This window comes from Primulina eburnea, unplaced genomic scaffold (assembly GCF_022965805.1).
Source record: "Primulina eburnea isolate SZY01 unplaced genomic scaffold, ASM2296580v1 ctg973_ERROPOS1174311, whole genome shotgun sequence".
NCBI lineage: Eukaryota > Viridiplantae > Streptophyta > Magnoliopsida > Lamiales > Gesneriaceae > Primulina > Primulina eburnea.
The window spans coordinates 205,800-232,120 of NW_027331729.1; the positions used below are offsets into that span (position 1 = coordinate 205,800).

Here is a 26,321-nt window from a genome sequence, read left to right on the forward strand (position 1 = left end):
GTTATTTGAAATGGAGTAGGTATGTTGTGAGATGGTTTTACGAATCTTTATCTGTGAGATGGGTCAACCCTACCGATATTGATAATAAAAAATAATATTCTTAGCATAAAAAATTATAATTTTTCATGGACGACTCAAATAAAAGATCCGTATCACAAATTATGATCCGTGAGATCGTCAACGATAAAAACATATGCTATTGCATAAAGATTTATGTCATAGAATTTGGAATAATAAATCTTTGAATTAATTATCATGATACACATGGAAATCACATTTTTATAATTACCGTGATTATTTAATGAATCGTATCGGATAAATATGACATATAATCATGAAATTATAGCTAATAGTAAATCATATTTTTCGTGCAATACATAAAGTTATTTCTATATAGAAAAATCATGACATGCATTTTCATATATTACATTAAATTTGTAACCTCAGAAAGTATTATAAAATGTGACAAATAGATTTACCGACTAACCATTCGTTTGTGTTTAAATTTAATGTCGAAAAGATAAAACAAATTAGCCACCATTAATTCTATAATAAATTAATTAATAAAAAAAAACAGATTGTAAAGCGGATCCCTATCCACCCGCTTTGCTATAAATCCATCTCTTTTTGTTGGTTTGCCCTGTTTGCACTTCACTGTAAACTTCACTCAAGTTTCCACCTTTCTCACTTTAAAGAAACCCAATCTTCGATCCTCAGGCAAAGTTTGAGATCAACAACCGAAAGCTGGATTCTTTTCTTCTTTTCCTTGTTGTTAAAGACCCCATCTCCCCTCATGGTTGATGTGGACAGGAGGATGGCCGGGCTGAACGCTTCCCACGTGGCCGGACTCCGCCGTCTATCCGCACGGGCCGCCTCTTCCGCTCCGTCCACGCCGCGCATAAGCCTCCTATCTTTCTCGTCGTTGGCGGAGAAAGTGATCCGCCATTTGAAGAGCTCGGGTGTTAGAGTCCAAGCTGGTTTATCGGTGTCGGAGTTCGCGTTAGCCGAAGCCGAGTTCGGGTTTGCATTCCCACCGGACCTGAAAGCGGTTCTGTCGTTGGGTTTGCCCGTGGGGACCGGGTTTCCCGACTGGCGGTCATCGGGCTCGGCCAGGCTTCACCTCCGAACCTCCATTGAACTTCCTGTTGCTTCAATCTCTTTCCACATAGCTCGAAATGTTCTATGGTCTAAGTCGTGGGGCCCACGCCCGTCCAACCCGGAGAAGGCCCTGAAGATAGCCCGGAACGCTCTCAAACAAGCCCCGCTTTTGATCCCCGTCTTCAACCGTTGTTACATCCCTTGCAACCCTTGTTTGGCAGGAAACCCTATTTTCTACGTAGATGAGAACAGAATCTTCTGTTGCGGGTTTGATTTGTCAGACTTTTTTGATCGCGAATCCTCTCTCTTCAAACCGAGTCGGGATTCAAGTATTCTATCAACCTACCGCTCAGGAAGCGAGCTGAACTCAGCTGGATCATCGAGCAGCTTCTCCAGGAGAAGCCTTGACGCGATCTCCGGCGGGCGGACGCCACGGTGGGTGGAGTTCTGGAGCGACGCCGCCGTGGATCGCCGGCAGAGGAACTCTAACTCATCCTCCTCATCCTCATCATCACCCGACAGGTACCGCGACATACCAAGATCCGAAATGCCCAAATGGGTCGAAGAATACGTGACCGAAATCGGGTCGGTTTTGAAACAAGGAGGTTGGAAGGAATCCGACGTCTCGGAGATCATACACGTGTCGGCATCCGGGTTCTTCGAAGGCGAGATGGTTATGGTGGATAACGAGGCCGTGTTGGATGCTTTGCTGCTGAAAGCGGATCGGTTATCAGATACACTCCTGAAATCCGGGTGGAGCTCCGAAGAGGTTTCGGATGCTCTTGGTTTCAATTTCCGACGGGAGAAGGAGAAGAAACCGGTGAAGATGCTGTCTCCTGAGCTGGTCGAGAGGATTGGGAAACTGGCTGTGGCGGTGAACCGGTCTTCGTCGTCCTCAACCGGTTCGCTGTCTTAGTAAACCCGGGGAACATCGAGATTGCCTCGTGTTCCCAGCTAGCGTCGTGCCTCAATTGGATACAAAAATATTTCTTAGGAAGTTGTAAAAGGTTGAATAAAGTAAGACAAATGGTATAGAAATTAGAAATTATGAATATTTTTGGGGGAAAAAACAGAAAAGAAAATGATTACACACTATACGTGTAATACGAAATTAAAAAGGTATTATACCGTTACTCCGAATCTGTCTTCAATTTTATTGATTCAAACGTCTGTTTTACTCTACATTCTGAAATTTTAGTTGTGTAATAATATATATTATGTTAGTGAGATTTCTATAAACTTTTTCGCTGAATCATTTTCACACGAAGATAAGAGTCACGCGACTGCTGGACTAGCTCAAATACTTCACTTTCTTCTGCAAACAAATTTAGAAGGAAAATTTTCTTGGGGAAATGTATAAATAAAACATAATAATATAAAAAAAATTACGGAGTGACACAGATATCAAACCAAGGGGCGCACGTGTGCTCAAAAAGACGTAGAATGGGTCCCATATCTTGGGGATTGTAAAATAATGTTTTTAAAAATTATATTTTTGAAAGAGTTGGGAGATCGACTGGGATTCGTGAGTGACCTTCCCTCTCCAAGTGTCACAAATAAATGGTGCGTCGAAATAGTCGGCACGTTCCACATTCGGGTCCTAAGCCATCCACCTATTTAGTTAAGGATTCAACAAACTTAACATTTTTGTATTACTCCATTTTATACAATAATTTGTCAAAGAAAATGGAGTAAGGATTATACATAGTTATGTTATCTTTATTTTTCGATTTATCACCTCATCCTATGTCATGAGTGGAACATATTAAAAACAGAGTGAGGATCATTGCAAAAATTAAAGTAATTAATTTGTTATATGATAAAAGAAAAATTACAAGTGGAAAATGGGTATTGAAAAAGAAATATGAGGGATGAAAAGGCAAATGTGTATAATATATTCTTTTGAGAGGAGATAGGAGTTGACAGACAGGAAATAAAGAGAAGCCACTGTGTTATCCACATTCGAGTGGGAAACCTGACACCTAATTCTTGACGTCTTAACCTTCAAGAGACACAACAACGAGGTGGGTGCTGTTTGCTCCTCCCTAACTTCAACTTTTGTCGCATTTATTATATTTCTTGTCTTTTCTATCGGCGAACAATTCTATGTTTTTATAAAATATACACAAAATAACATTTTGTCTTGAGATATATAGAAATTCCACATCGACCATTCCTATAAAACATAAGCAAATTAGTCCATAATGGGATCAATCAGCATATAACATAACCACAGTTGTCCCATCACCATGGTCAAGACTGTCATCATATGATCTCACGAGTCCTGTTATTATTTAAGACAACAAAACATATAGAGGAGGATGATTAGGTCAATACCTTCTCTCGATAAAACATACAAAAATAACACACAACTTTTTAGATCAAAAGTGAATTATAAGAAATGATTAAAATTTCGAAATAGATGTAGCTCATGGCTCGTAGCAATCCAACATGGAGATTTTTGAATTTTGTTTTTTTTGCACACATTGAAATCGACTTTTATCGTAAATATCTTTTTTTACAGACGTTTTATGTGGTTTGTTTTTTAAAATGCTGAGTATCATTGCCACAAATAAACTCCATCGAATTTTACATTTTAATTTGAAGTGTTCATGTTCTTGACAAGTTAGAACTAAGTCACATGACATTTATTCGTACTAAAACACAATACCAGTTGCATGACAGGAAGATATGGGAGATGCATGCCCCTCTGCCGCCCGTAATGGTGGCGATTTCATCACTTGTCCACCGCGGGCGTGGCACATTTATGTATGTGAGACGAGATTGTGTGTGTATGGCGAGACAATGAAACATCTGCAGATTTATGATAAGCTTAATTATAATACTATAATTTGATATGTGGTTCATGCAATGTATTTATAGGGAGGAGGGGGCCACTCTTGATATCTTATTTTATTTGGAAATTTGGATGGTGACTACACCTGCACATCTAATTTAAGTGCAGACTTATTGCAAACTGTTGGTGTGTTATTAAATAATATTTATTTTGAGGAAATTAAATAATATTTTTTTTTAAAATAATCCTGTTTATAGATGTAGGGTCCCATCCTTCCAAGTCCATTGTCCTTTTTCCCTGCGTTTCTGGCCCATTATTTTGGTGGAAGATTTGAATCATGTTGGTTGGCCTTTTGATCCATTGTCAATTAGGAAATCTATAGTATTGAATTTGTATCAAGATATTAATAGTTTAAAATTTTAAAGCAACAAAAAATAATATATATAATTTACTCCAAGTTATGTTACAAGAAAAAATCCATGTGTGGGCAGTTCCTGAAATTTTATCGATTAAATAGTTCGAAGTTTTTAAGCAACAAATTTGAATTAGCTCGAATAATGTTCTTCGAGTGTTTATTACAACTATCTAATTCGAGGTTTTCTGTGTGTGCTCCAAAACATAGTCTCAAACTGAATTTGCGTCCGAATTATTTCGTTGCATTATGCATAAAATGTGCTGGAGAATGAATTTGAATATGTAACTCAATAGAGTTTGATAATTAAATTCAAATCGAAACAATGGAATGCGAATTGTAATTATAAAACAAGCTAAACTTGATTGCGAAATAGTTCATTTTGTGGGTTCAAGGGAGAAAAAAAGGTTTCAATTTCAAATTCAATCTAGTAGAAATCAGGAAAGCTGAGATTTGCAGTTTTTTTAACTCCATAATTTGTCCAATTTTGTTTCCAATAACAATTGGAGCCATTTCCATGTATAATTAGAGCGTATAAATATTTTAATTACATGTCACGACTCCTATCCCAAAATGCAGCAGCATGACACCGTTCAATTGCCACCAATTAAAATTCTATACAAGTTTCCCTATAATTCAATCTCCTTCCGCGGTCTCACTTTGAATCCTATACAGCTTGCAGAACTTCAGTTTCATCTGTTTTCTTTGCGATTTTTGGCGGAAGCTTTAAAACCTTAACGCGAAACACCGCCTGCAATTGCTTCCATACAACACGTCAATGAGACGAAAACCAAGGGCCGTTCAAGAACATAAAGTATCAAGATCCAGTTAAAGCCTAAAGGATGATGTAAGATTAAACAAGACGACGGCCCAAAAAGAGGGACAGTGTATCGTGCTCTTTCTACGTTTTTTGCAACAAAATATGGGGATGAGAATTGAAAAACTAGGTAATGATGTAAAAACTCTGACCTTCTTATCAGACCCAAATTCAATCACATCCGTAGGATGAAAACGAGTAGGGACATTGGGTGACACACGATATCGCCTGTCCTCGTTGCTGTAAAATTTTCTACACTTAGTATGTAGATTCATGTCACATCATGCGTATAGAAGTGGGAAAAATGCATTCCAAGACATACTCAGATATCCAGGTGCCATATTCACTCCTTAAGTCAGTTACGAAGAAGGCTCCATCTTTATAGCTTATTCGAGCATGTGTTTTGGAAACCTGAAGTGTCGCAATTGAAGGAAAAAATGAAACTTCCGGAAAATTATAAAAGGGAAATGAGAATTCAGTGAACTTGCCTGAGGTGAAGGTATACATACTGATACTCCAGCAAAATTTGGGTGGTGTACATTCCTACGATTGAAAAGGGTATGCTATAAGTATCACAGTCTAATATAGACATGTAAGCAAATGAATCACACGGTTTCTTTCATAAGCTGTAGACGAAAAGGCATACCCAATAACATATGGATTCTTCTCATCTCGGCTTAGAATGATGGTATCAGTTGCAGCGGTTGAATCTTCAATGGAAAATAGAAACCAACTATACACACGACAGGGCAACAGTTGAGCAAATCGATAAAGGAATAGTACCTCGTCCACGTTGAAATGTTTGGGGAATGGGTCTATAAAGATGTAAAAAAAAGAATTCTTCTAGCATTTGGATGAATGCAAGATAATTGCTAGCAGAACCCATGAGTGCGATGCGTGACAAAATGAAGAAAGTATTCTCTTCATAAATTTAAGGTTATGATATACTCACTCTGCATCCAGAGCTCGCTCTAGAGCATCATCATCTGTAAACCATCTTCGTAACTGGTCATTGGCCTTCACGAGTAATAGATACGACACATTAGTCACCTGGTCATCATACCATAATCATAGAACACAAACTGCAATTTTATTCCAAGTTTATTGGCTTACTTTATCAGAAAGTCTGCACTGCAGCGTTCTTCCTTCAAGTTTTGAACTGAAAGCCATACAATTCATTCATTATATTCAACATTCTCTCCACATCACGAAAAGTCCAAATATAAAATTGTCGATTTGTCGTGCGTGTACACGCGCACACACATGTTTTTCTATCACACTTGGTGCAAATAAAGGTTACACAGCTTAGACGTCATGTTTTTCAACACTAAGTGCTTCCAACCAAATTCATATTAAACATCCTCGGTTCCAATACATCTCATAAAAAAATTAAAATCTTGTAACACACTTATTCAATCCATCGGTGGAAACCAAAAATCATACCAAATATATTGACAAATAAAGGAAAATAAGATCTCACCCATTACCACCAAGAACCCAACTCAACATTAAAGGCATAGCAATGTCGACAAAAAATCTCCCACCAACTCTTCCGGGATGTGGTATTCTAAATTTTGTCAGGAACTACAAAACCAAATACCGACTTTCATCAACTTCTAAAATTTCTGGACCATACCCGGATATTCTCAATCTTCTCATGCATTAAATTCACATTCTTACCGACAGCGGACCGAGACCAACACCAAGGTATGCTTTGTAAGTTGTTGCCATAATTGCAGCCATCCTTGCTAGTCCATGAATGACTGCAACTCTTATTTTTCGAGCATTCTCATATCTGACGAAAGCCAACAAATGCTTTGAAGTTTTGGTGGGTGATCTTCATGAAACTTTAACGAGGCTTATGGAGACAGCAGTAAGGGAAACAAATACATTACACCTTTTCAAAGCAGAGGCTATATCCATTGGCCTACTAGACTCGATACTTTCTTTCCATACTTTATCAAGCTCCAGTGATAGTTGATATCCATCCTGAATTCATAACATATTATTTCAATATTATCGCCTTTTAGTTCAAAATCAGAAAAGATTCGTGATCCGGAAATAAATTCAATATCCATGCACATGATGGAATTCTTAAATATACATATTTTTAGTGGTCCACAGTCTTTTTAAAAAGTTCTATATTCAAATAAAGGCAGTGTGTACCTTAAGAAAATGGTAGAGAAGTTCAGAAAAAGAACTGTTCAAAATACATCATACCTCAATTGCCATGCATCCCCCTTGACCCAAGTTTGGTTGCATGGCATGGACAGAATCACCAAGTAACGTGACACGGCCCTTTCCCCATGTTAAGGCTGGGGTCCGGTCATATATATCACGACGGAGAATTGCATCATCATCCGTGGTGAGTAATAGATCTATGACATTATCACACCAACCTCCAAACAATTTAAGTAGCCTCTCCTTTTTACCTAAAAGATCAAGAGAATCACTCCTTTTAAGGATGAAACTTCATCCTAGCTGTACAACTCAAATAATTTAAATTTATCATGGCATCGATAAGTATCCTTCTTTCAAGGCAGTATTTATGCCATAAAATCAGAATTCAGTTATAAGTAAAATTAACAGTTGACTATCATTCATCTTTCCACTCAGGGGTGTCACATACGTCCCAGACTGGATAAGCTCGGTGAACTATATACTAGAAGGTTTTTCCCAGTGAAATTGCCTGGCCGGAGTCAACTGAAGAGAAACAAATATCGAATCAGTAAGGGGTAAAGCTGGAGATTGTTTACCTCCGACATCTACACCACCTGGCGGTTCATTATGAAACGCATACCATTGCATCTTTCCTCCCCCAACATCTGAAGAAACAAAGTATTGTTTGTGGCCCAGGAATACTCGGTACCTGTAAGAGAATTGCAAACTGGCCTTACTCAATATCATAGACAAGGAAATGTTACAGACATTGGAACGAGAATAGACAACATACCCAACCGTCTCTATATCAGCAGGAACAAAATCTGCTATTCCGGTGTAACAAGTGTACCCTGAGTATATAGCTTCACTTGGGCCAAACAGAGTTTTCCTCACCTGTGCTAGCATTAACAGTGATACCAGAATCACGAGCATAAGAATTCGGAGTCAAATTTCAATATTTCATGATTTATTTTTTTTTATTCTTTGTTTTTCTGCTCTACATTCAGTTTTTGGTCGAGCGGAATTGTATCTAATCATCATTATAATCATAGCACATTCCCGCTAGTTGCGGGATCGACTGCATGTATATTAGTTCTCCAAGCTAAGCGATTTTCTCGCATGTCATCTCTTAAACCAAGATCTAATATATGCTCCTTAAGACCTTTATCCAAGTTTTCAATCGATAATCGGAATCGTATCACACATATAAAGTAAAAAGTACCTTCGACCGTATCCCATCAGCACCAACAAGAAGATCACCCTCATAACACTGCCCATTTTCAAGCTTCACAGTAACCTGAATTTGTGCAAAGTATTAGTCGTACCACAGCAGACACGGGATCAACATTAATTTTTTTGGGATACGTTAGGGCGTGGAGCGCTTAATAGACCTAGAAAATATGCGATATTGATGAATTTTCATTTGGATTTGCATTGGGATCTAGCAAGCTACTAAACCAGTGAAGAAAGGTGTAACTTGAGACTACCTTTTCACCGTCATCTTTGAAGTCCACTACATTGCTTTCATTAATAATAATATCTGAGCCAACTGCATAGGCAAGAATTTGTTGCAAAGTCATGCGGCTAATGACTCTGGTGACGGGAAGTCCCCGCTCCGCTGCGGGAGTGAACGTGTCAAACTTGACGTACCTGATTATAAACAGTATCATTTTATGCACTTAAATCACATAAAATGGGAAAAGAAAAGTCACATCTTCCTTTCGCAAACAAAGATAACAAAAATAACTGCTGCATCGACGACCCCTCCCTCCGCTTTCCATATAGTATGTATATGATTAAGGAAACCAAACCGATTCCTCGAGTAAGAATTCTTCATCATTTACAGATTAACCAAGAAAAAAGAGAAACACTAGATAGCATAATCAGGGAAACAAAAATGGTGATAGTGTAAGGCAAAAAACATGGATTCGTGTCATATATTTGAAAGGACAGGATATTGATAACAATAGTACAAAGCCCACAACCATTAAGGGAGAGCACTTTAGAATTTATAACTGCAAGATTCATTTTCGGTCTTTCTGCTACCATCCAAACATACAATAATACACCGCTTAATGAGGAACATCCAGACAGAGATTGCACAAGCATGATATACCACGGATACAAAGGCAACACTTTGAGCAGAAACAGGGCGAGGAGGGAAGCACTCAAAACCAAAAAAAAAGTAGATTTTTTTTCCATGACGTAAGAGTTCATCATCCTCGCCTCCTAACCCCAATTATCAGTCCTTAGCAGTACGAAAGTACTTTATAGTTCTATTGGACACTTGAAGCATTCTACTCATCCATGAAAACACGAAAAAGACCAGCACGAAATGTTTGGAAGGAATTAGCATGGTTTCAGATAATAACCAAGTGAAGTTTTAATTTTTACAAAAAAATTGCATTTATTTTCGGAGCTGCTTCTATACCCTTTGTTAATTAATTCACTGCCTAGCCCCACCAAACACCGTTTTAAACCGCGGGTGAATCAAATATTTGGCAGATAATATCCTTCTAAACGACAACTCAGCACAACTAAATCTAGAAACCTACCAATTACCAGAGATCCCATCCACCAAACCGTTAATTCGATCACCGGTGATGCAGCCGGCGCTCATTATTTCCTCGGCAACATCCATATCTATAGCCTCCAAAGCAGCCAATGCATTGCTCTGTATCTGAATTGGCCCTCTATACTGCCCCTCCCCTCTGATAGCACTCAAATCCCTCTCGAACACCACCACGTCAAACCCCCGCTTTTTGGCAGCCAAAGCCAGAACCAGCCCACCAATCCCGCCGCCAGCCACCAGAATCCTCAGCTTCTTCACCGTGTCTTTCGAGACTCCACCGCTAACAGAAGCCTCACACTCTGGGACTTCCACTACAGCAGCCTTCACTTTCGTTTGTTTCCTGTGGTGCCCATTTTCTTGGTAACTCAAGTAGGATTTCTGGCCCGGAAAAGCGCAGACTTCTGCTGGGATATCTTTGAATACCAGAGATGGGGAATGGGTTCTTGAAAACAGCGATGTAGATGGATTGATTGAGTGATAGAGTACAGATGAAGTCATCTTTCTAGAACTAGGCAAACAACATACCGAACAAAATTCAGTGTATCAGTATTAAAGCACCAGTCTTTTTTGTGGTAAAACACCGAAATTTCGAGAATTGAATGAAGAAGCAGAACCAATAAAAACTGGTGTGGTCTTCGCAATCTTCTATCCTCGAAATTCGATTAGCTCGAATAGAAATTCGGAGGATATATAGTGAGAGCGACGGTTACGGTTTTGGGTGGTGGGGCTGTAAGAAATCTGAGCCAATCCCATCATAGCAGAAGAAGCAACGGTGGAGATTTCATGGCAATGCCATGTTGCCCAGCTCTCTGTCAGCATATTCAAGTGTCCAAACTTGGTGGTAGGGAGATGAGATCTTTACTTCATTTTATACATTTAATTTAAAAAAAAAAGTGGGTATTATATATAAATAGACAAATCTTGGTCGTTCATCTTAGGATAGAGACAATACCTATATGAATAGGATGAAATAAACCGGTTGGAAGGATGAGTAGGATGGCTACAAAAACAGCAAAATTAATTTTTTTTACATTAATTGTTGATTAAATCACAAATTGGTATATCAATTTTTGTGAATGATCTAATAGGTACCCAATTCCAATTCATTTCTAATTAAAAAAGTTTGTGTATTAATTTGTCATTTAAAAATAATTCATATAGCAAATTATTTTTTACTCAATAATAAAATGTTACCTAATTTGTTTACTTTAGAATAATTTAAGGAATAAAACTTTCTTGAGTATTATTCCACTCATATTTTAAAAAATCATCTCGATTCAAAAAATCCTTACCATACAACTTATAAGTCATGTCAATAAACTTATTGAAATCAAAATTAGTCATTTAATGCCCTAACTATATACTCCTATTCTCTTCAATTCCTAATACTCATAAAAATGAGTCGATTTTGAAACCGGACTTTAACCCAACTGGTCTTAATTGTGTAGAGGTTTGTATCGATGTGTGTTCGAGTTCAATACTCGTAAAAATAATGGTCGGGTTTAGAAAATAATTATCTTAAAAAAACTTCTTGTATGTAGACAAGTTGGATCTATCTCAAATTTAACCGTCACACCATTCAAATAGTGCCACGTACGCCTCTAGTGACCAATCGATAAACTTCAAATATCCCTTTTAAAAAAAGTGTTATATGTGGTCGAAGCCTACAACGACAGCAACATTTCCTATCTGTGATCAAATCATGTCCAGAAAAATTAAGATTTTTTTTAAAAAGTAAAATAATTTTGTTTTTTTTTTATAAAAAAAGGCTACTCTACAAGTTTCTAATGAGTTCTAAATATGATTATCATAAATTATAATTTTATTTTTAGATATTAGAAAATTATAATAATTGAATAGTGCTTTTCTGGTGGCGACAATTGACCGGGACCAACATAATTTCATAGTTTTCTCTAATTTTCTTGTGCCGCTCGTTTCATATAGTTGACAATTTCATGACAATTGATATCCATAATTATATAAGTAACTGGATAAATTATTATAAGCCTAAAAAAAATGGGAATGTATATATAATTTAAGAGAAATTTTGACGATATAAATACGAATTTAAGCTCTAAAATTATGCTACAAATATGTTCAATAATTTTTTAGTATAAGTTCGAATAATTCGATATTTTCACTGATTTAACTCGAACGTTTAAAATTTAAATACAGTAGAACTCAACTATTGGCCCAGCCCATGTAAAAAGTTCGGATATACATTTAGTTTACGAAATGCCCAAATTTATTAGGCCCAATGGAATGAAGAAATTTTTCTTCACAAAAAGAAAGTAGGGAAGACCGAGGAAAAGTAAGGTAAAACTAGGAAGTCGGTATGATAAATGAAATTTGGGATTGTTTTGTCAGTCATATGTGTTTTAGTTTCAAATTAATTTGGATGATGTACAAAACTCTCTCTTTTCCCCATATTAGGGATGACAACGAGTCATGTTAGAATTTGATCTTATATTAAACCCTCTTCGCTGGGATGAGTTTAAACCTGGTTAAGTAAGTCCGAGAACAGCCCTGAAATTTGATGGACCATACCCACCACTCTATATGTACATATAATACAAGAGTAGGTCTCTCGTAAGACCGTCTCACGAATTTTTGTCTGTGAGACGGGTCAATCCTACCAATATTCACAATAAAAAGTAATACTCTTTGCATAAAAAGTAATATTTTTTTCATGGATGATCTAAATAAGAGATTTTTCTCACAAAATACGACATGTGAGACCGTCTAACACAAATTTTTTATCATAATATAAATATATAAGTATACATATACACGTACATATTTATGGTTAAGAATATTTTTACATTTTTATTTATTGAATCATGTATATTTTAATATCTAAATTTAACTCATAATATTTTAGGATTGAAATAATTTTATTTTATAATGATATGTTTTAAATTTTAAATATATAATTATAAATTTTATTTTGTTATAAATTGAATATAAATCAATATATTTTAACTTATGACAATAGTTTTTCCTAAATATTATTAACATAAATTTGGAAAGTAAATTTAATGATTTATTAATTTCTAAAAAATTTGTTGTATAATGATTAAATTTCAAAAAAGTATATAATTTTTAGCAGATATAAGTCTGATTGGAACCACTAGATTTCATGGTGGGGGTAGGTGTCGGTTTTGGCGAACAACTCCATATCTGTCTCATTATCATCTCTACTCTCGTCTGTGTGATTTATGCGCTAAGATATCATCGAATCAACTAAATCACATTTATTTCAAGTATTTTGAGCGTAGCTCACATAGGGGAAAAATCAAGCATTTGTTTTATGGAACATATTTTAGATGATATCGTTCGATGTATCAAGTTTTCTTTATCCGCAACAAAAAAAAAAATTTAAAAATAAGTTATATTTTGCCAATCAAAAAAATATATTTAAATTTCTACCAACCTGATTTTATTATCATTTGACGAGGAAAAAATATTCAATTATCATATTTTGAAATATCAGTTGAATTGATATAATATGCGTTACTGACCAATTCGAGACGATTGATCTTTAAAATATTATATTTTCAGGATTTCCCAATAAAAATGAGTTTGCAATCAACAAAAGCTACGCAGCATTTGTCCTTAAAATTACATGTAACAAAATCCATCACTTCAAATGATGGCAACAACCTTAACTTCTCCAAACAGTTTCCTTTTCAATGAATACATTTCATTTTATTCCCATCTCAAGTCCACCCATACATGATTTGCAAAGATTCTCGAAATTTTATTGGTTGGAAATTGTACACTGTCTACGTATGCATTAGATATGCAAGAACTGGGCACACATAATTAAATAGTTTGATGAAGACACATTTAGTTTTTTTTTTTTTTTAAAAATATTCAATAGCATAATATTGTCATCCCATAATGTCATAATTTACAAAAATAAAAAATAAAAAAAAGGTCCAAAACAATTTTAGAAAAATTCTATACAATCCAATAACACCCCGGATTAGAAAACAAAATATACTAATGTATGAACAACTTGATTAGCCAACCGCGTACAATGTTGAACCACAAACGAAGAAGCTTGCCTGTTTTATTGTTGTATATACTTCCATAACAACATCAGAAACATTTGTTTCCATCAAGTTATTAGGCCATCCAAAAAGATACATCAGCGTCACGCAATATAGGAAAGTGAAATTCAATAACACTAGTGTTAGATCAATATAGGGAAAAAACAAACACGAAAGATTAAAAAAAAATCCCAAAATATTTGAACTTAACTATTCTATTCCTAGGTACAGTTTGGTACATAGGATATGATAAGTAAGGGATATACAGTATAAAGATAAATCAATGATAAATATAATGATAAGATAATATGTTGAATGTTTGGTATGATTTTAACTAGAGTGATTAAATTTATATATTGACATGTAATGACAAAATTAACCCTATCATAAAAACTTATATTTCATTGTTATCAAGATCTTGTAATTGTACTTTTTTTTTATTTTTTTATAATCTTTTTCATATCGAATGAGCCTAGTAACTATTTGTGTGTGTATATATATGTATCTATATATTTGTATATATGTATGTATTTAATAAACATTTAACATTAACTTAAATGTATTTAAATAAATGGGGGTAATTAAGTAATTTGTAATATATTTTATCATTAAATTAAAACTATCACACCTCTTACTAAGGATGTTTTATCCTTCTAAAAATGTATTTATCAAGGGCACGTGATATTATCATGGGCTTTTTAAAAACGTACCAAACGTGGGATAATGCGGATTATTTATCAATCCCACTCTTATCCCATGTACCAAACAATGCCCTATTGTATAAAAAGTTTATAATGCCTACTAAGTCAATATCAAATATAATTAGGAACTAGCATAGTTGCCAACATAATCCAAAGTCTGTAGCCAAAGAGTCCCTGTATTTGCATGTATTGTCACATGGGATTGCATTTTGGACGCAGACAACCTTGTCCCTCTCCCATGTCTTGAGCCAAATCAACTGCTCTATGTGCCAACTCATAATGCCAGAACAATCCTCATGCTTCCAGATCAATTAAATGCTCATAGACAGATAAAACCTCTTGAAAATTCACGTCTCATTTATGCTTAGAATCGATCCTCGGTTGTCAAAAACCTCTTGTTTTTTATGACATGATCACTTCCACATGGAGGAAATATACTAGGTTCAAATACTCCACCCCTAGTTGTTTTTGTCTATATATATAGGCAAAAACTTGTGTGAGACGGTCTCACGGGTCGTATTTGTGAGACGGATCTCTTATTTGGATTATCCATGAAAAAGTATTACTTTTTATGCTAAGAGTATTACTTTTTATTGTGAACATGGGTAGGGTTGACCCGTCTCACAGATTAAGATCCGTGAGACGGTCTCACATGAGACTCACTCATATATATATCGGTGAATCCAAGATTTTTTGGGTAGAAAAGATATTGGATGGGACGAGACTTGTCAATGGAATTAGGAGATCTCGGATTTTCTAACAATAATTTTTATTTTTTGTTTAAAGATATTATGAAATTGGATTTTGATAATTTTATACGAAAATATAAACCAGTCTAATTTCTATACTTTAAGGCATAGTTTGGTATACGAGATAAGGAAGAGATTGATAAATAAAATTCTTTATCCCAAGTTTGGTACATTTTTAGAAAGCCTTGATAATATAATGGACCCTTGATGAATAACTTTATATAAGGATAAAATATCACTTCTATTATGTTTGATAATTTTAATTTAATGATAAAATACATTACAAATGACTTAATTGTCTTCAATTTATAAAAACCGTAAACCATATCTTCTCTCATTTCACTTGTGCTTCCATCGATCCTTCAATTCTGCTTTTTCATAGACTAGTCATACTACATTCCATACTTTGGTTTTTTTTATATATGATATTATTGTCGACAAATGAATTTGGTTTGGTTTTTGATATATATTTATTTAAATTATATATATATATATATATATTATATAATATATAAAATTAGATAAAAATAAATAAATCATGTAAACATTGTCGGCGCATTAATAGATAAGAAATATGAACTCAAACAACAACTTTGAAATTATAAAATTTATTATGATAAAGTTAATTTTGTCATTACGATCTAATATATAAATTTAATCACTTTTGTTAAAATCATACTAGACATTAAATATAATATCATACATCTTATTTATCTTTAATCTATCATTATATTATATATCACATATTTATCCTATCATGAGATACCAAACTATGTCTAAGAGATTGTGTAATATGTCATGCTAATAAGCTATATTATATATGAAGGGTAAATGAATAAATTGAGCACAGAGTTGCTCTGGCATTATGAGAATTGCTCTGGCATTATCAGAAGCCATTCTTCTTCCTCTCATCATGAACTCTATTATTACAGAGTCGATCAAAATTCCTCCGACAAAAACATTATCTATCCCCCATTGAAAATAAAATTTTCTTGATTCCCAACCATTTTCCACAACCCTTTTCGCTTCTTCTCAACATCGACTCTAAGAATTCAACGAGAATGGCGAAAGAGACATGAGCGGAAGTGAAAGTACTGTTCGTAGATTTATGCGGCTCATATTCTGAATTCCGACGCGGAAAAAGGTAATTCTATTGAAAGTATAGCTAATTTCGCCTCTATCTGCTTCATCATTCTATGGTCCCATATGTTTATTTGCTCTGTGTGCGCTTCTCTCTTTGTGTTTTGTGTAGCATTAAAAACAGCAACTTTTTGGGAAATGTGATGGCGAGCTATTTTGAAAATGAAAGGGTGGATTTAATGTGTGGTATTAGGAGGATGGGTAGTGGATTTTAAAGCTTAAAGTTGTGTTCTCTGATGAAAAATGTCAATATCTTGGAAGCTTTTATGTTTACTCTTACACTCCAATCACGAGCCTTTCTGTGGTCCATGCCCAATAAAATTAAGGTGTGTATCCAAGACTTCATTTATAGAGCGAGTAATGTATTTTTGAGGTCTTGGGAGAGTTTTAGACTCGGGAAAATTATGATTTTGTAGACAATCATTACTGTCTCTAGCCATAGGATCAAGAAGTTGCAGGACTTTGAAACAATTCGAAACTGTGTAAGTTCTATTTGGTCTGTTCAGAACTTTGTTAGGCGTTAAGGTTGGTGATATAGCTTCGAGTTACTAGTTTTTTGAGCATTTGAATGTAAGTCTTACCCTGTTATTACTTCTAGACTGATTCTATAAGGACTTCAAGATTTCACGAAAATTGGATTTTTGGAGCAATGAGGAAGTACTCAGGGTCGTTTAGGCACTCCGGTGCCTATACGAGCCCAGGAACACCTGAATATGGTGGTACCATAGACGAAGTTCCGAAAGGATGGAATTCCGAGCGAGTGCCACTGGCAACAAGTAGTGGTGGTCGAAGGCATATTAGTGCTGCTGCTTTGATACCCTTTAACAGTGGGAGGGCTCTGCCTTCGAAATGGGACGATGCTGAGAGATGGATTACGAGCCCTGTTTCAGGTCATAGTCCTTTCAACACTTTTGCAGCTCAATCTCAGAGGCACCCAAAGTCGAAGAGTGGCCCATTGGGATCTCCCGGACTTGTATACCTATCCAACTATTCACCCACCATGGATGGTGGCAGTGTCAAGAATTTCATGGGAAATTTACCGCTTACTACTGGGGTACTGGTACCTGAAGGTTTATCCATTCAGTATGATGCTAGGATCATTTCAAAATCAGATTCTCCGTACCCTGGAAATAATATAAATCGGAGTACTAGTGTGCCTGGGGCGTCAGATATTCTCAGTGAAACTATGTTTCCTACTTCTCAAGGTACATATGACGTTCTCTCGTATGATAAATCTACGATAAAACTAGTTGCACGAAAAGTCATGTTTTCAATTGACGAATTGAACATCTAGGAGACATACTTGACCGAACAGAGGAGGAAGGCCTAGTTTCCCCGGATGTTTCGCGAAGGGATATGGCGACTCAAATGAGTCCGGAAGGAAGCACTCATTCATCTACCAAAGGGAGACTATCATTCTCCATTTTTCCTTCATCTGGATCAGTCCCAAACGACAATGTTTCTGCAAAAGATGAAGTTAGAGATGTCCAGGTAGACAAAGGCACGAGTACTGGCAGGGACACCAAGAAACAAGGACTAAGGAAGATGAAAGATTCAAGAAATACTGAAGACTTACCCTCACCTTGGAGTAGTGCTGAAGCAAGAAAAAACGTCAGGTGTGTCAATATGGGAGCCCGATTACCTGAATATTTGCTAATTAAGGATCACAAATTAGAGAATTTGTAAAATTCCAAAAGGATTCAAGATAACAAGGTTTCTTCTTGGATTTCGCAGGTTGCAAAGAGAAGAGGCCAAGATCAGTGCTTGGGAGAATTTGCAGCAGGCTAAATCTGAAGCAGCAGTTCAAAAACTCGAGGTTCGTGTTGTAGCATCACACCAATTTAGCGGTGTTAAATGACCTGGTGTATTTTATTTTATTTCTTCTTCTTCTTCTTTTTGGAAAAAAAAAATAAAAATTCAGTCTTGTGTAGGATGTTAGTTGAATTGTATCGACCCTTGCTAACAATTCTGTTTCCTTAGATGAAGCTAGAAAAGATGCGATCAGCCTCGATGGACAAAATCTTGAAGGAGCTCGAAATCTCGCAGGCAAGAGCTCAAACCATGAGAAACTCACTGGTGGAAAATCAAACTTCTCAAACTTCTATATTTGTGAAAATGCGCTCTTTCAGCCATCGCTTTCTTTGCCATAGGAATTAGTAGTTTATGGAATAATGTTTCTTTCCTGGTTCGCTATCAAATTTAAAACTTCCTCGTGCTTTCTTGACCTCAAATATTGTTTGTCAATATGATTGATTTATTTCTGGCGCCAGTTAAGTTTTTACTGCACTGGCAAACGGGAAGTACCGTCGTATTGCGGTTTCTAATTATTCAGGTTCCATTTTAACAGCATCAATCATTATTTGAATCGATTTGAACTAAATTATATCCCTTGAAATGAGAAAAAAATGATTTAATAAGCAAAACAGTCAAACTAATTATTCAACAATTTTTTTATAAGATATTATTAAAAATATAAAGGAATAAATTTTATTAAATATTTTATAATGTATTTAAATTAATTTGCAATTATGATTTCGCACAGCTCCGGTTGATTATTTTTAGAAATCGAACATTAAGGCTGGGTTCCAAAATCAAAAAGTTATATTCATAATTAGTTTTCAAAAATTAATTTACTGTTCTGATTCCACGCATTTCAGGATGATTAATTTTAGGAACCAAAACCAAACATCAAAAGCTGAAACTGTGGTTGGGTGTAATCCCATAGGGCTGGCTGTTGGCACTTGCGTCCTGAACTTGGTTTGTGCTATCTAACCCTAATGTAAAACGTGTAACACAGTAGGAAACATCGTTCAATAACTTCCAATTTAACAAGTTAAATTCTAAAGAACAACGAATCAATAACTCACATGTTTACGTAACCGACTAATGGATGAATAAGATAAAACATTTGGCTTCATGATCATCCACGAATCCCAAAAGCAATGGTTCACATTTCATAAACAAGACCAGACGTAGATGCAGCCGCCTTTCGGCAACTAATAAGGCCTGTACCTGTAATCTGGGCGTGATGGTCTACCACCACCCATACTGCCACCCGCTCCATAACCCCACTATCAAACAAACATACACAACATAGAAAGGATCGAGTGTTAGCACAATGGTGAGAATATTATAACGAAAATTTGATTCCAGGACCAACTGTACTCACATCGTCGAAATCCAGGCTGCCGTACATTCTTCCATAACTGCTACGCATATGTCCACCATACCCTGGTCCACCATAGCCATATGGCTCGGGAGGATTACTCGCCATGAAATTACTACTGGGGCTAGGATCATCAATTGGTGTAGCAGAATCAATTGCAACCTGCAATGCATCGGATTAAAACCTCTATATTACTAATACTCGTACTATTTCTCATTTACAATTACCATGTATGTTGAAGACCTAACAAATACAATGCATGTTACATCAAATATCTGTAAATAGAAACGGGCATTTCACCAACAAAGAGATAATATCCACAAATGTAAGAATAACATATATATATATATATATATATACCAACAAAGAGATAATATCCACAAATGTAAGAATAACATATATCTATATATATATATATATATATATATATATATATATATATATATATATATATATTGAAACTGAACGTAGGGGCAGATGTCATCTACAAAGAATAATGCATCAAAATGAATTGTTGATGGGGTATTTAATTTGTGAAGATCTTTTGAGGCTGCCATTGGCAGGACATCTCTGGTAAACTGATGGAAGTGAAAAACACATCCTGCCGTCTGTCAGATAACCAAGTGATCACTTTTCTGTTTGTCAAGTATTACCGGATAAATCAGTCCTAAGTTTTAGGTACTTTCTCACAAGTGACGAGTCAAACTGAACCCGCTAGACCGGCACATCAAGCATTGCCCGACGTGTTCAAGATTTTACATTGCAGAAAACTTAAGGAAAATTACGAATCACGATGTTTTGAAACCTAAATCTGTACACATCGGGAGCATAAAACATCTGTAAAAATCATAACTTCCTGGACAGAGTCACACCTGGTGCCCACATATTTCATGAGATCTTCTAGCTACGCGGTCTGCAACACCATCATCAGCAAAAGTTACAAAACCAAATCCTCGATGACCAGTCCTCTTGGGATCCTATGCAAAGTACGACAATTCACACAATTATTTAAACAAGTACAGATACATATGAGCTATCACATCTATTTCTTACCTTTGGAACATAAACATCTAAAATACGACCAAATCTGCCAAAATACTGACGAAGATCTTCTGCACTTGCCTCCTGAGGAAGCCTGCCAACAAAAACCTTTTTGCCCATCCCACGAGGTGGCTCGCCTCCTTAATCAACAATTATACAACTGAGTGCAACACATCGTTTAAAAGATAATCAAGATTGCTTTCAGGAAGTAACTTACTTCCATAAAAAGGACCAGGATGATGATCATACAAGGTTGGAGCACCAAGCGCAGCATATCTAGTTGCAGCACTAATGTAAGCATTATAAGCTCCATATCCTCCTCCTCTTCCACCGCCGCCCCCGCCGCCACCCCCACCCTGACCCTGAGGCATTCTGCTAACAGGTCTAACATCATCCTCCTACAGTATATTATCATTATCAAGTGAACAAGGAGACTCTAACTATACAATGAATTTACGAATTTAACTAGAATTTTAAAATAAAATTGTAGCTACCTTTGGAGTAGCCCTGTCCACAACTACAGTTGATCCTCCCAATTCGTGTGTGTCAGCCATCAGATCATCCACTGCATCTGTGATTATAAAAGACAGGATGGAAGGTGGGTTCTGCAGTAAAAACAATAAAAAGGCAAAAAATGGCATTGCCTGCACACCAAATGCATACTAAAAAAGTGTCATGAACACTGCATCAACTAATCATATTCAAAAGCTTAACCTTTCCAGTGTTCTAATTTCTAAAATTGGCCACATGGATACGTAAGAATTTCCAAAATAATGAAAACGCCTTAGCTTAAATTTTCTTTGCAATTCAAAAGGAATAGGATTATGATAGTGAATTCGTAATTTCGTACAGTTAAGAACCACATGGACAAGCCAAATTACAATCCAGCAAGAGATGCATGGAAAGGAACACCACTAAAAGCCAATAACTTAAGAAAATAGCTAATTACAGCAAGATGAAAGGATGTGGGCATTTGACGTTTCTTGAAAAGACGCAAGAAGGATATACTGGTACCATATTTCATGCATTTGAATAATTGGACATGTGCAAATAGAACCTACACCTAATAAACTTCTCACAAAGGTTTCAAAAGGTACCCATAAAAATCATACAGAAAAAAGTAAATAAGACTATAAGAACAACATTAACAATAAAATTACCAGCAACTGAAAAGGTGATGAATCCAATTCCACGATGACCTTTGGTATTTGGATCCTGAGAACAAAAATTGGATGATACGATGCTACATATTTCAAACTGCCATTCATAGGAAATGAGATAGAAGTATTAACCTTTGGCATGTATAAATCTGTTATGTCACCGTACTTTTCAAAATGGCTGCAAAATAATATAACATAAATCACATTTAATCTCGTCAAGTGTAAATCCACACCCAATCCCCACTGAAAATCAACAAATTGAACAAAACAAGCGAGCGAGAATTGGTATACGAGGTCCAAGGAACCTTCTAAATGCAGCTTCAGTGACAGATGGTAGAATCCTCGCCACAAAAATCCTGGTCACTTTCTTTGATGGTGCTCTCATCTCCTCCTGCGAACAGCACATAGAAGATTCAAATAGAACATCAGGGTTATTACCAGCCACCAACAAAAAACAAATGGGTTATGGACAGGTTCAGGACTTTGAAATGGATATTGTGGAACAGCTGAATGATTTAAGAAGGTAACCTTAGGCGTGGCTATTTTGACTTCCAAAACCCTATTGCCAAGGAAGTGCTCGCTAGTTAATGCAGCCTGTAGCATGCGCACACAGAATATATGTTATCACAATGATGCTTGAAATTCTGCTCTCACGCACACATAGAAAAACACAATGGACAGTTGAATGAACATTGAAATTCAAACCATGCGGAATAACATAAGAGGGTTACAATCATGTGTCAAAGCAGTGCATTACATTACCTTGGCATCCTCAATAGCAGCAAACGTTACATATCCAAAGCCTCGCGAACGGCCTGTGGACCGCTCCTGAAATCATTACATCAAAAAAGATAAGGGATGCCTTTAAACATTGAACCCAACAATATCATAACTATAAGAACTGAGAAAGTATAATTACGTTCTCAATGCAGCACCTAGAAAAATATGAAGACATATCATAAAAATTTGATTACCGCCCAAAAATCAAATAAAACAGTTCCAGGTATAAAAAATTAATGAGAAATCAACAAAAAATAAAACAGAAATTTCCCACAATTTTGCGTTCGTGGGGGAGACAATTTATCAATTCCTTCCTACTTGGAGTCCAAAAACGAAACATAGAAGCCTAAATCTTATGAAAATATAAAAAACATTAAGCCTGTAAACTCCAGAACAATAGTCAAGAGGTGTCGGACACCAAAACCAGATCTTTATAACCAAAACAGCAAAGAACTAACCTTCATCACGATACAATCTTCTAAATCCCCAAACTTGCTCATGTATTCTCTCAACCCTTCAGTATCCACATCCCAGGGAACTCCCAAAACCTAAAGAGGAAAACCAAAGCACATGCACAAATTCATAAACTCGATATAGAACATCGCTTTCTTGGTCCCATTGACGAAAATCTGTAAACTTACGACAAGCTTCCGATCAGACATGACGATTGACGAAATAGATGTGGCCGCTCTCGAATTCCTCCCCTCTCTCTCTCAATAACCCTCAATCGCTCAAGCACTCTTCCTGCACACAACAATAATAGGCACACCTCTTTCTCACAACACACAATCAGCACAAGATACCAAATCAAACTCACCATTTTTTTTTTCCGATCCTTGATACTGAAGACAGATAAAATACCTCAAGAAAAAACAGGATTCATAAAGGAAATGACTCTGAATAGCTTCGGGGCACTCATCACTAACCTTTCGATTCGATTGGGAATCAAAACCCTAAAGTCGCTCGATCGCTCGCGCTCTCAATCGCTCGCCGCGCAGCCTTCCGCGGTTATAAGCTCGCCTGAATTTTGTTTTCCACTTTACATATGGCCAAAAGAGGAAATAGCGATTTATCCCGTATACTAACACGCTTTTCCTTTTTCTTTTTCTTTTTCTTTTTTTGGTCAAGGAAATAGAAACAATGAAACTTGGAAGTTCAGAGTAAGGTCAAGACTCATTTGATACCGATACCCTAAATTTGGCTTGAGATCTTAGTCGTCCCATTATTATTAATAAACATTAATAAAGACTCCACTCATGCAAGTTGGTTGGTGTGTTATTTATTTTAAATTTATGCAATATATACACTTGTAAGACATGATTAGGAATGTAAACGAACCAAATTGTTGTGAACTATTCGAAGCTCGATTCGATAAAAGCTCATTTGAGCTCGTTTAATGAGGCTCGTTAAGATAAACAAACCAAACTCAAGCTTTACAGTATTCGGCTCATTAGCTCGTGAACATGTTCGTTGGTAAGTTCATGAGTAATCTTTTAGATGAAAAAATAATAGTTTTGATATTTGATTTATTGATTTTGCATATTATTTATTAAATATATAGAAAAATCTATTAAATTTATTTATTATAATAAATTTAAAAATTTTAATAAGAATAATATATTTTTCTTTAAGTATATAAATTACTTTTTAATTAATTTAATGAAAATTTAAATGTATAGTTCATATTTATTAAGCTTGTTTAGGCTCGATAAAGGCTTGAATAAGCTCGTGAGTCATACATATATTCGTTAAATAAAGCTCGAGCTCGGCTCGATATAAATGAACCAAGCTCAAACATTAAAGAGTTCGGCTCGGATCGACTCGATTACATCCTTAGACATGATAGAGCCAACAGACTTGATCATGGTCTGCTTTTGTTTTTTTGGTTACTTTTTTTTTTCAAAATTGACATAGATTCTGATCACATCGTATGAATAAAAACCCTCGTGCATTTTCATTTTACAATTTAGGAACTAGAGTAAGATCCAGCATCATTTCCTCGTCCAACATTCTCAAATATTGGAACATTGATTCAACAGTTGGGTTTAAAAATATGTGGATCTTTTATGTTTTGTTAATAGTCAAATAAAGTTAAGCTCATAAAAGTGATCTAAATAAGGCTACGGGTTATTTAGACTTTAATGTTGTCTTTTACGTGTAGAGGCTAAATGGGTTTTTTTTTTTATTTGAATGATGAGTGATGATATGGTAAAAATCCTATCATATCATTAATTATATTTTAGAGATGTCACAAAATATTATATGGATATGCAGAAATTTAGTTACCATGTATTACAAAATTCCATATCAACTAAGACTCTACACCTATAAATAAAGGGCTCCTAAACCCTAATCAAGGTACGATTTCATGTACAATTAGCGGAGTCATCTCACACGTTTTCTTTGATACACAGTTATATTTTTGGAGTGGTTTGATTCGGTATATTGAAGAATTGGTTCGTGATTATCGATTCAAGGTATTTTTATGAATGCGCATTTTTTGAGCCCATCAATGGCGCCGTCTGTGGGAACGAAATTTATTCCCATGATTGGATCTACTGGTTGAATTGAGAAAAAGAACAAAGAGAAAACCCATCACCGCACCCTATCATATACATGGAACAAAATACACTGCAATTCCCCCACCAAGCCGCCAGATACCCACTCGTGATTTCTTAACCAACCGGAAAAATCAAACAAGACATGTATTCCCCAACGCATATCCGATCGTCACTGAACCCCCCCTCCATGCCACGTTTTTTCTAGAACTCTGCCACGTGAACTACATAGGTCTCCCCACCACAAAGCCCACATCGCCGCTCCTTAACGGTTCGTCACTTTCGATCCTTCGCTATTACACTCACTGTCGAGAACCACAGTTCGAGTTGTCGACCCACAAGCATGCTTCACCGTACGCTGTTCAGTTAAGCACCAGTCTTGCTCTTCGCTTCGCCATCTCAGCCGCATAACTATGGACCCAACAGATTTCTTGATTGGATTGTCACTAAGTCGATGATCATGTCTCCTCGAGATCTGTGATTTGTTTTTCAATTCTCGCATGCTGCATTCTAATTGTTCCATGGAATGCTTGAGTTAACCGATCTCAGACACGCATACCTCATGAAAGATTTCAACGATTTGACAGAATTACGGTGCTCAGATTGGTGTTAAGGATGAATCTATGCTTGTTGGCAGCCATAATTAAGCCGGAGTGGTATTGAAAACCCCGAGTTGAGTTCTTTCAATCGAAGGTTTTCAAGAACTGTTATCAGCCTTGTTCTTCTAGAGGCCATCAATGTTTCGTTCGAGTGCTTGTATGTTTCACATTCTTCCAACCAAGGAATTTCTTTAACATTTTTATTTATTTCCCATTGCTATAATTTAATTGCTGAACAACAGCTTCAAATTGTGGAGCTATAGTTAAGCTATTCTGCTGCCTAGTCTCAGGATAAATGGATTAGAGCTTATTTGTCTTACCCTTTATGTTGCATGATGTAGTTAGTGTGATTTGAAAAATAAGTATCATTTTAGGATAAAAGGGATACACTTACTAAAGAAATTATTTACTATGAATTGGAATATTCATAGGAGATTTGATTTTTTTTTTTCTTACTATCAAGGCTCCTTGGTTCGAACTTATGGGCTTGGTTGCAGAAATTGAAGGGGCTGCCTT

The 26,321-nt window shown here is 36.0% G+C and overlaps 4 protein-coding genes and 1 long non-coding RNA gene across 11 annotated transcripts; 3 read left to right on the top strand and 2 right to left on the bottom strand.

Annotated features, from left to right (window-relative positions):
- Positions 1-633: 633 nt before the first annotated feature.
- On the top strand, positions 634-2,259 carry LOC140822596 (uncharacterized). The gene has a single exon (XM_073183377.1). The coding sequence runs from the start codon at positions 794-796 to the stop codon at positions 2,012-2,014; it is 1,221 nt and encodes a 406-aa protein (XP_073039478.1). The 5' UTR covers positions 634-793; the 3' UTR covers positions 2,015-2,259.
- Positions 2,260-4,735: 2,476 nt separating this feature from the next.
- On the bottom strand, positions 4,736-10,521 carry LOC140822589 (zeaxanthin epoxidase, chloroplastic-like). Its single transcript, XM_073183371.1, has 16 exons — positions 9,840-10,521; positions 8,772-8,934; positions 8,507-8,581; positions 8,078-8,178; positions 7,881-7,993; positions 7,345-7,556; positions 7,022-7,113; positions 6,805-6,919; positions 6,605-6,708; positions 6,238-6,283; positions 6,077-6,141; positions 5,771-5,857; positions 5,613-5,667; positions 5,447-5,535; positions 5,277-5,364; positions 4,736-5,058 (listed from the first exon to the last, which is right to left on the bottom strand). Exons 1-16 carry the CDS (start codon positions 10,352-10,354, stop codon positions 4,975-4,977), a joined length of 2,004 nt encoding a protein of 667 aa, XP_073039472.1. The 5' UTR covers positions 10,355-10,521; the 3' UTR covers positions 4,736-4,974.
- On the top strand, positions 5,404-5,668 carry LOC140822590 (uncharacterized). The gene is made up of 2 exons (XR_012115994.1): positions 5,404-5,540; positions 5,618-5,668. It is a non-coding gene; the product is annotated as an uncharacterized lncRNA (long non-coding RNA).
- Positions 10,522-16,231: 5,710 nt separating the features above from the next.
- Positions 16,232-18,845, top strand: LOC140822622 (uncharacterized). Of its 4 annotated transcripts, none has more exons than XM_073183424.1 (5): positions 16,232-16,505; positions 17,114-17,706; positions 17,796-18,117; positions 18,236-18,317; positions 18,482-18,845. In XM_073183424.1, the coding sequence occupies exons 2-5, from the start codon at positions 17,151-17,153 to the stop codon at positions 18,656-18,658; spliced, it is 1,137 nt and encodes a 378-aa protein (XP_073039525.1). In that variant the 5' UTR covers positions 16,232-16,505; positions 17,114-17,150; the 3' UTR covers positions 18,659-18,845. The 4 variants fall into 4 exon arrangements, with proteins under 4 accessions (XP_073039525.1, XP_073039521.1, XP_073039524.1 ...); XM_073183420.1 differs by having other exon boundaries at positions 16,233-16,505; positions 17,100-17,706; XM_073183423.1 differs by having other exon boundaries at positions 16,233-16,505; positions 17,149-17,706.
- Positions 18,846-19,297: 452 nt separating this feature from the next.
- Positions 19,298-23,718, bottom strand: LOC140822612 (uncharacterized). 4 transcript variants are annotated; one of them, XM_073183404.1, is made up of 14 exons: positions 23,575-23,718; positions 23,290-23,392; positions 23,107-23,196; positions 22,631-22,696; positions 22,397-22,462; positions 22,174-22,259; positions 22,001-22,046; positions 21,869-21,923; positions 21,203-21,279; positions 20,926-21,106; positions 20,721-20,848; positions 20,540-20,644; positions 19,671-19,829; positions 19,298-19,572 (listed from the first exon to the last, which is right to left on the bottom strand). In XM_073183404.1, exons 2-14 carry the CDS (start codon positions 23,308-23,310, stop codon positions 19,498-19,500), a joined length of 1,155 nt encoding a protein of 384 aa, XP_073039505.1. In that variant the 5' UTR covers positions 23,311-23,392; positions 23,575-23,718; the 3' UTR covers positions 19,298-19,497. The 4 variants fall into 4 exon arrangements, with proteins under 4 accessions (XP_073039505.1, XP_073039507.1, XP_073039506.1 ...); XM_073183406.1 differs by having other exon boundaries at positions 23,510-23,687; XM_073183405.1 differs by having other exon boundaries at positions 23,290-23,419; positions 23,575-23,677.
- Between the last annotated feature and the right edge of the window lie 2,603 nt (positions 23,719-26,321).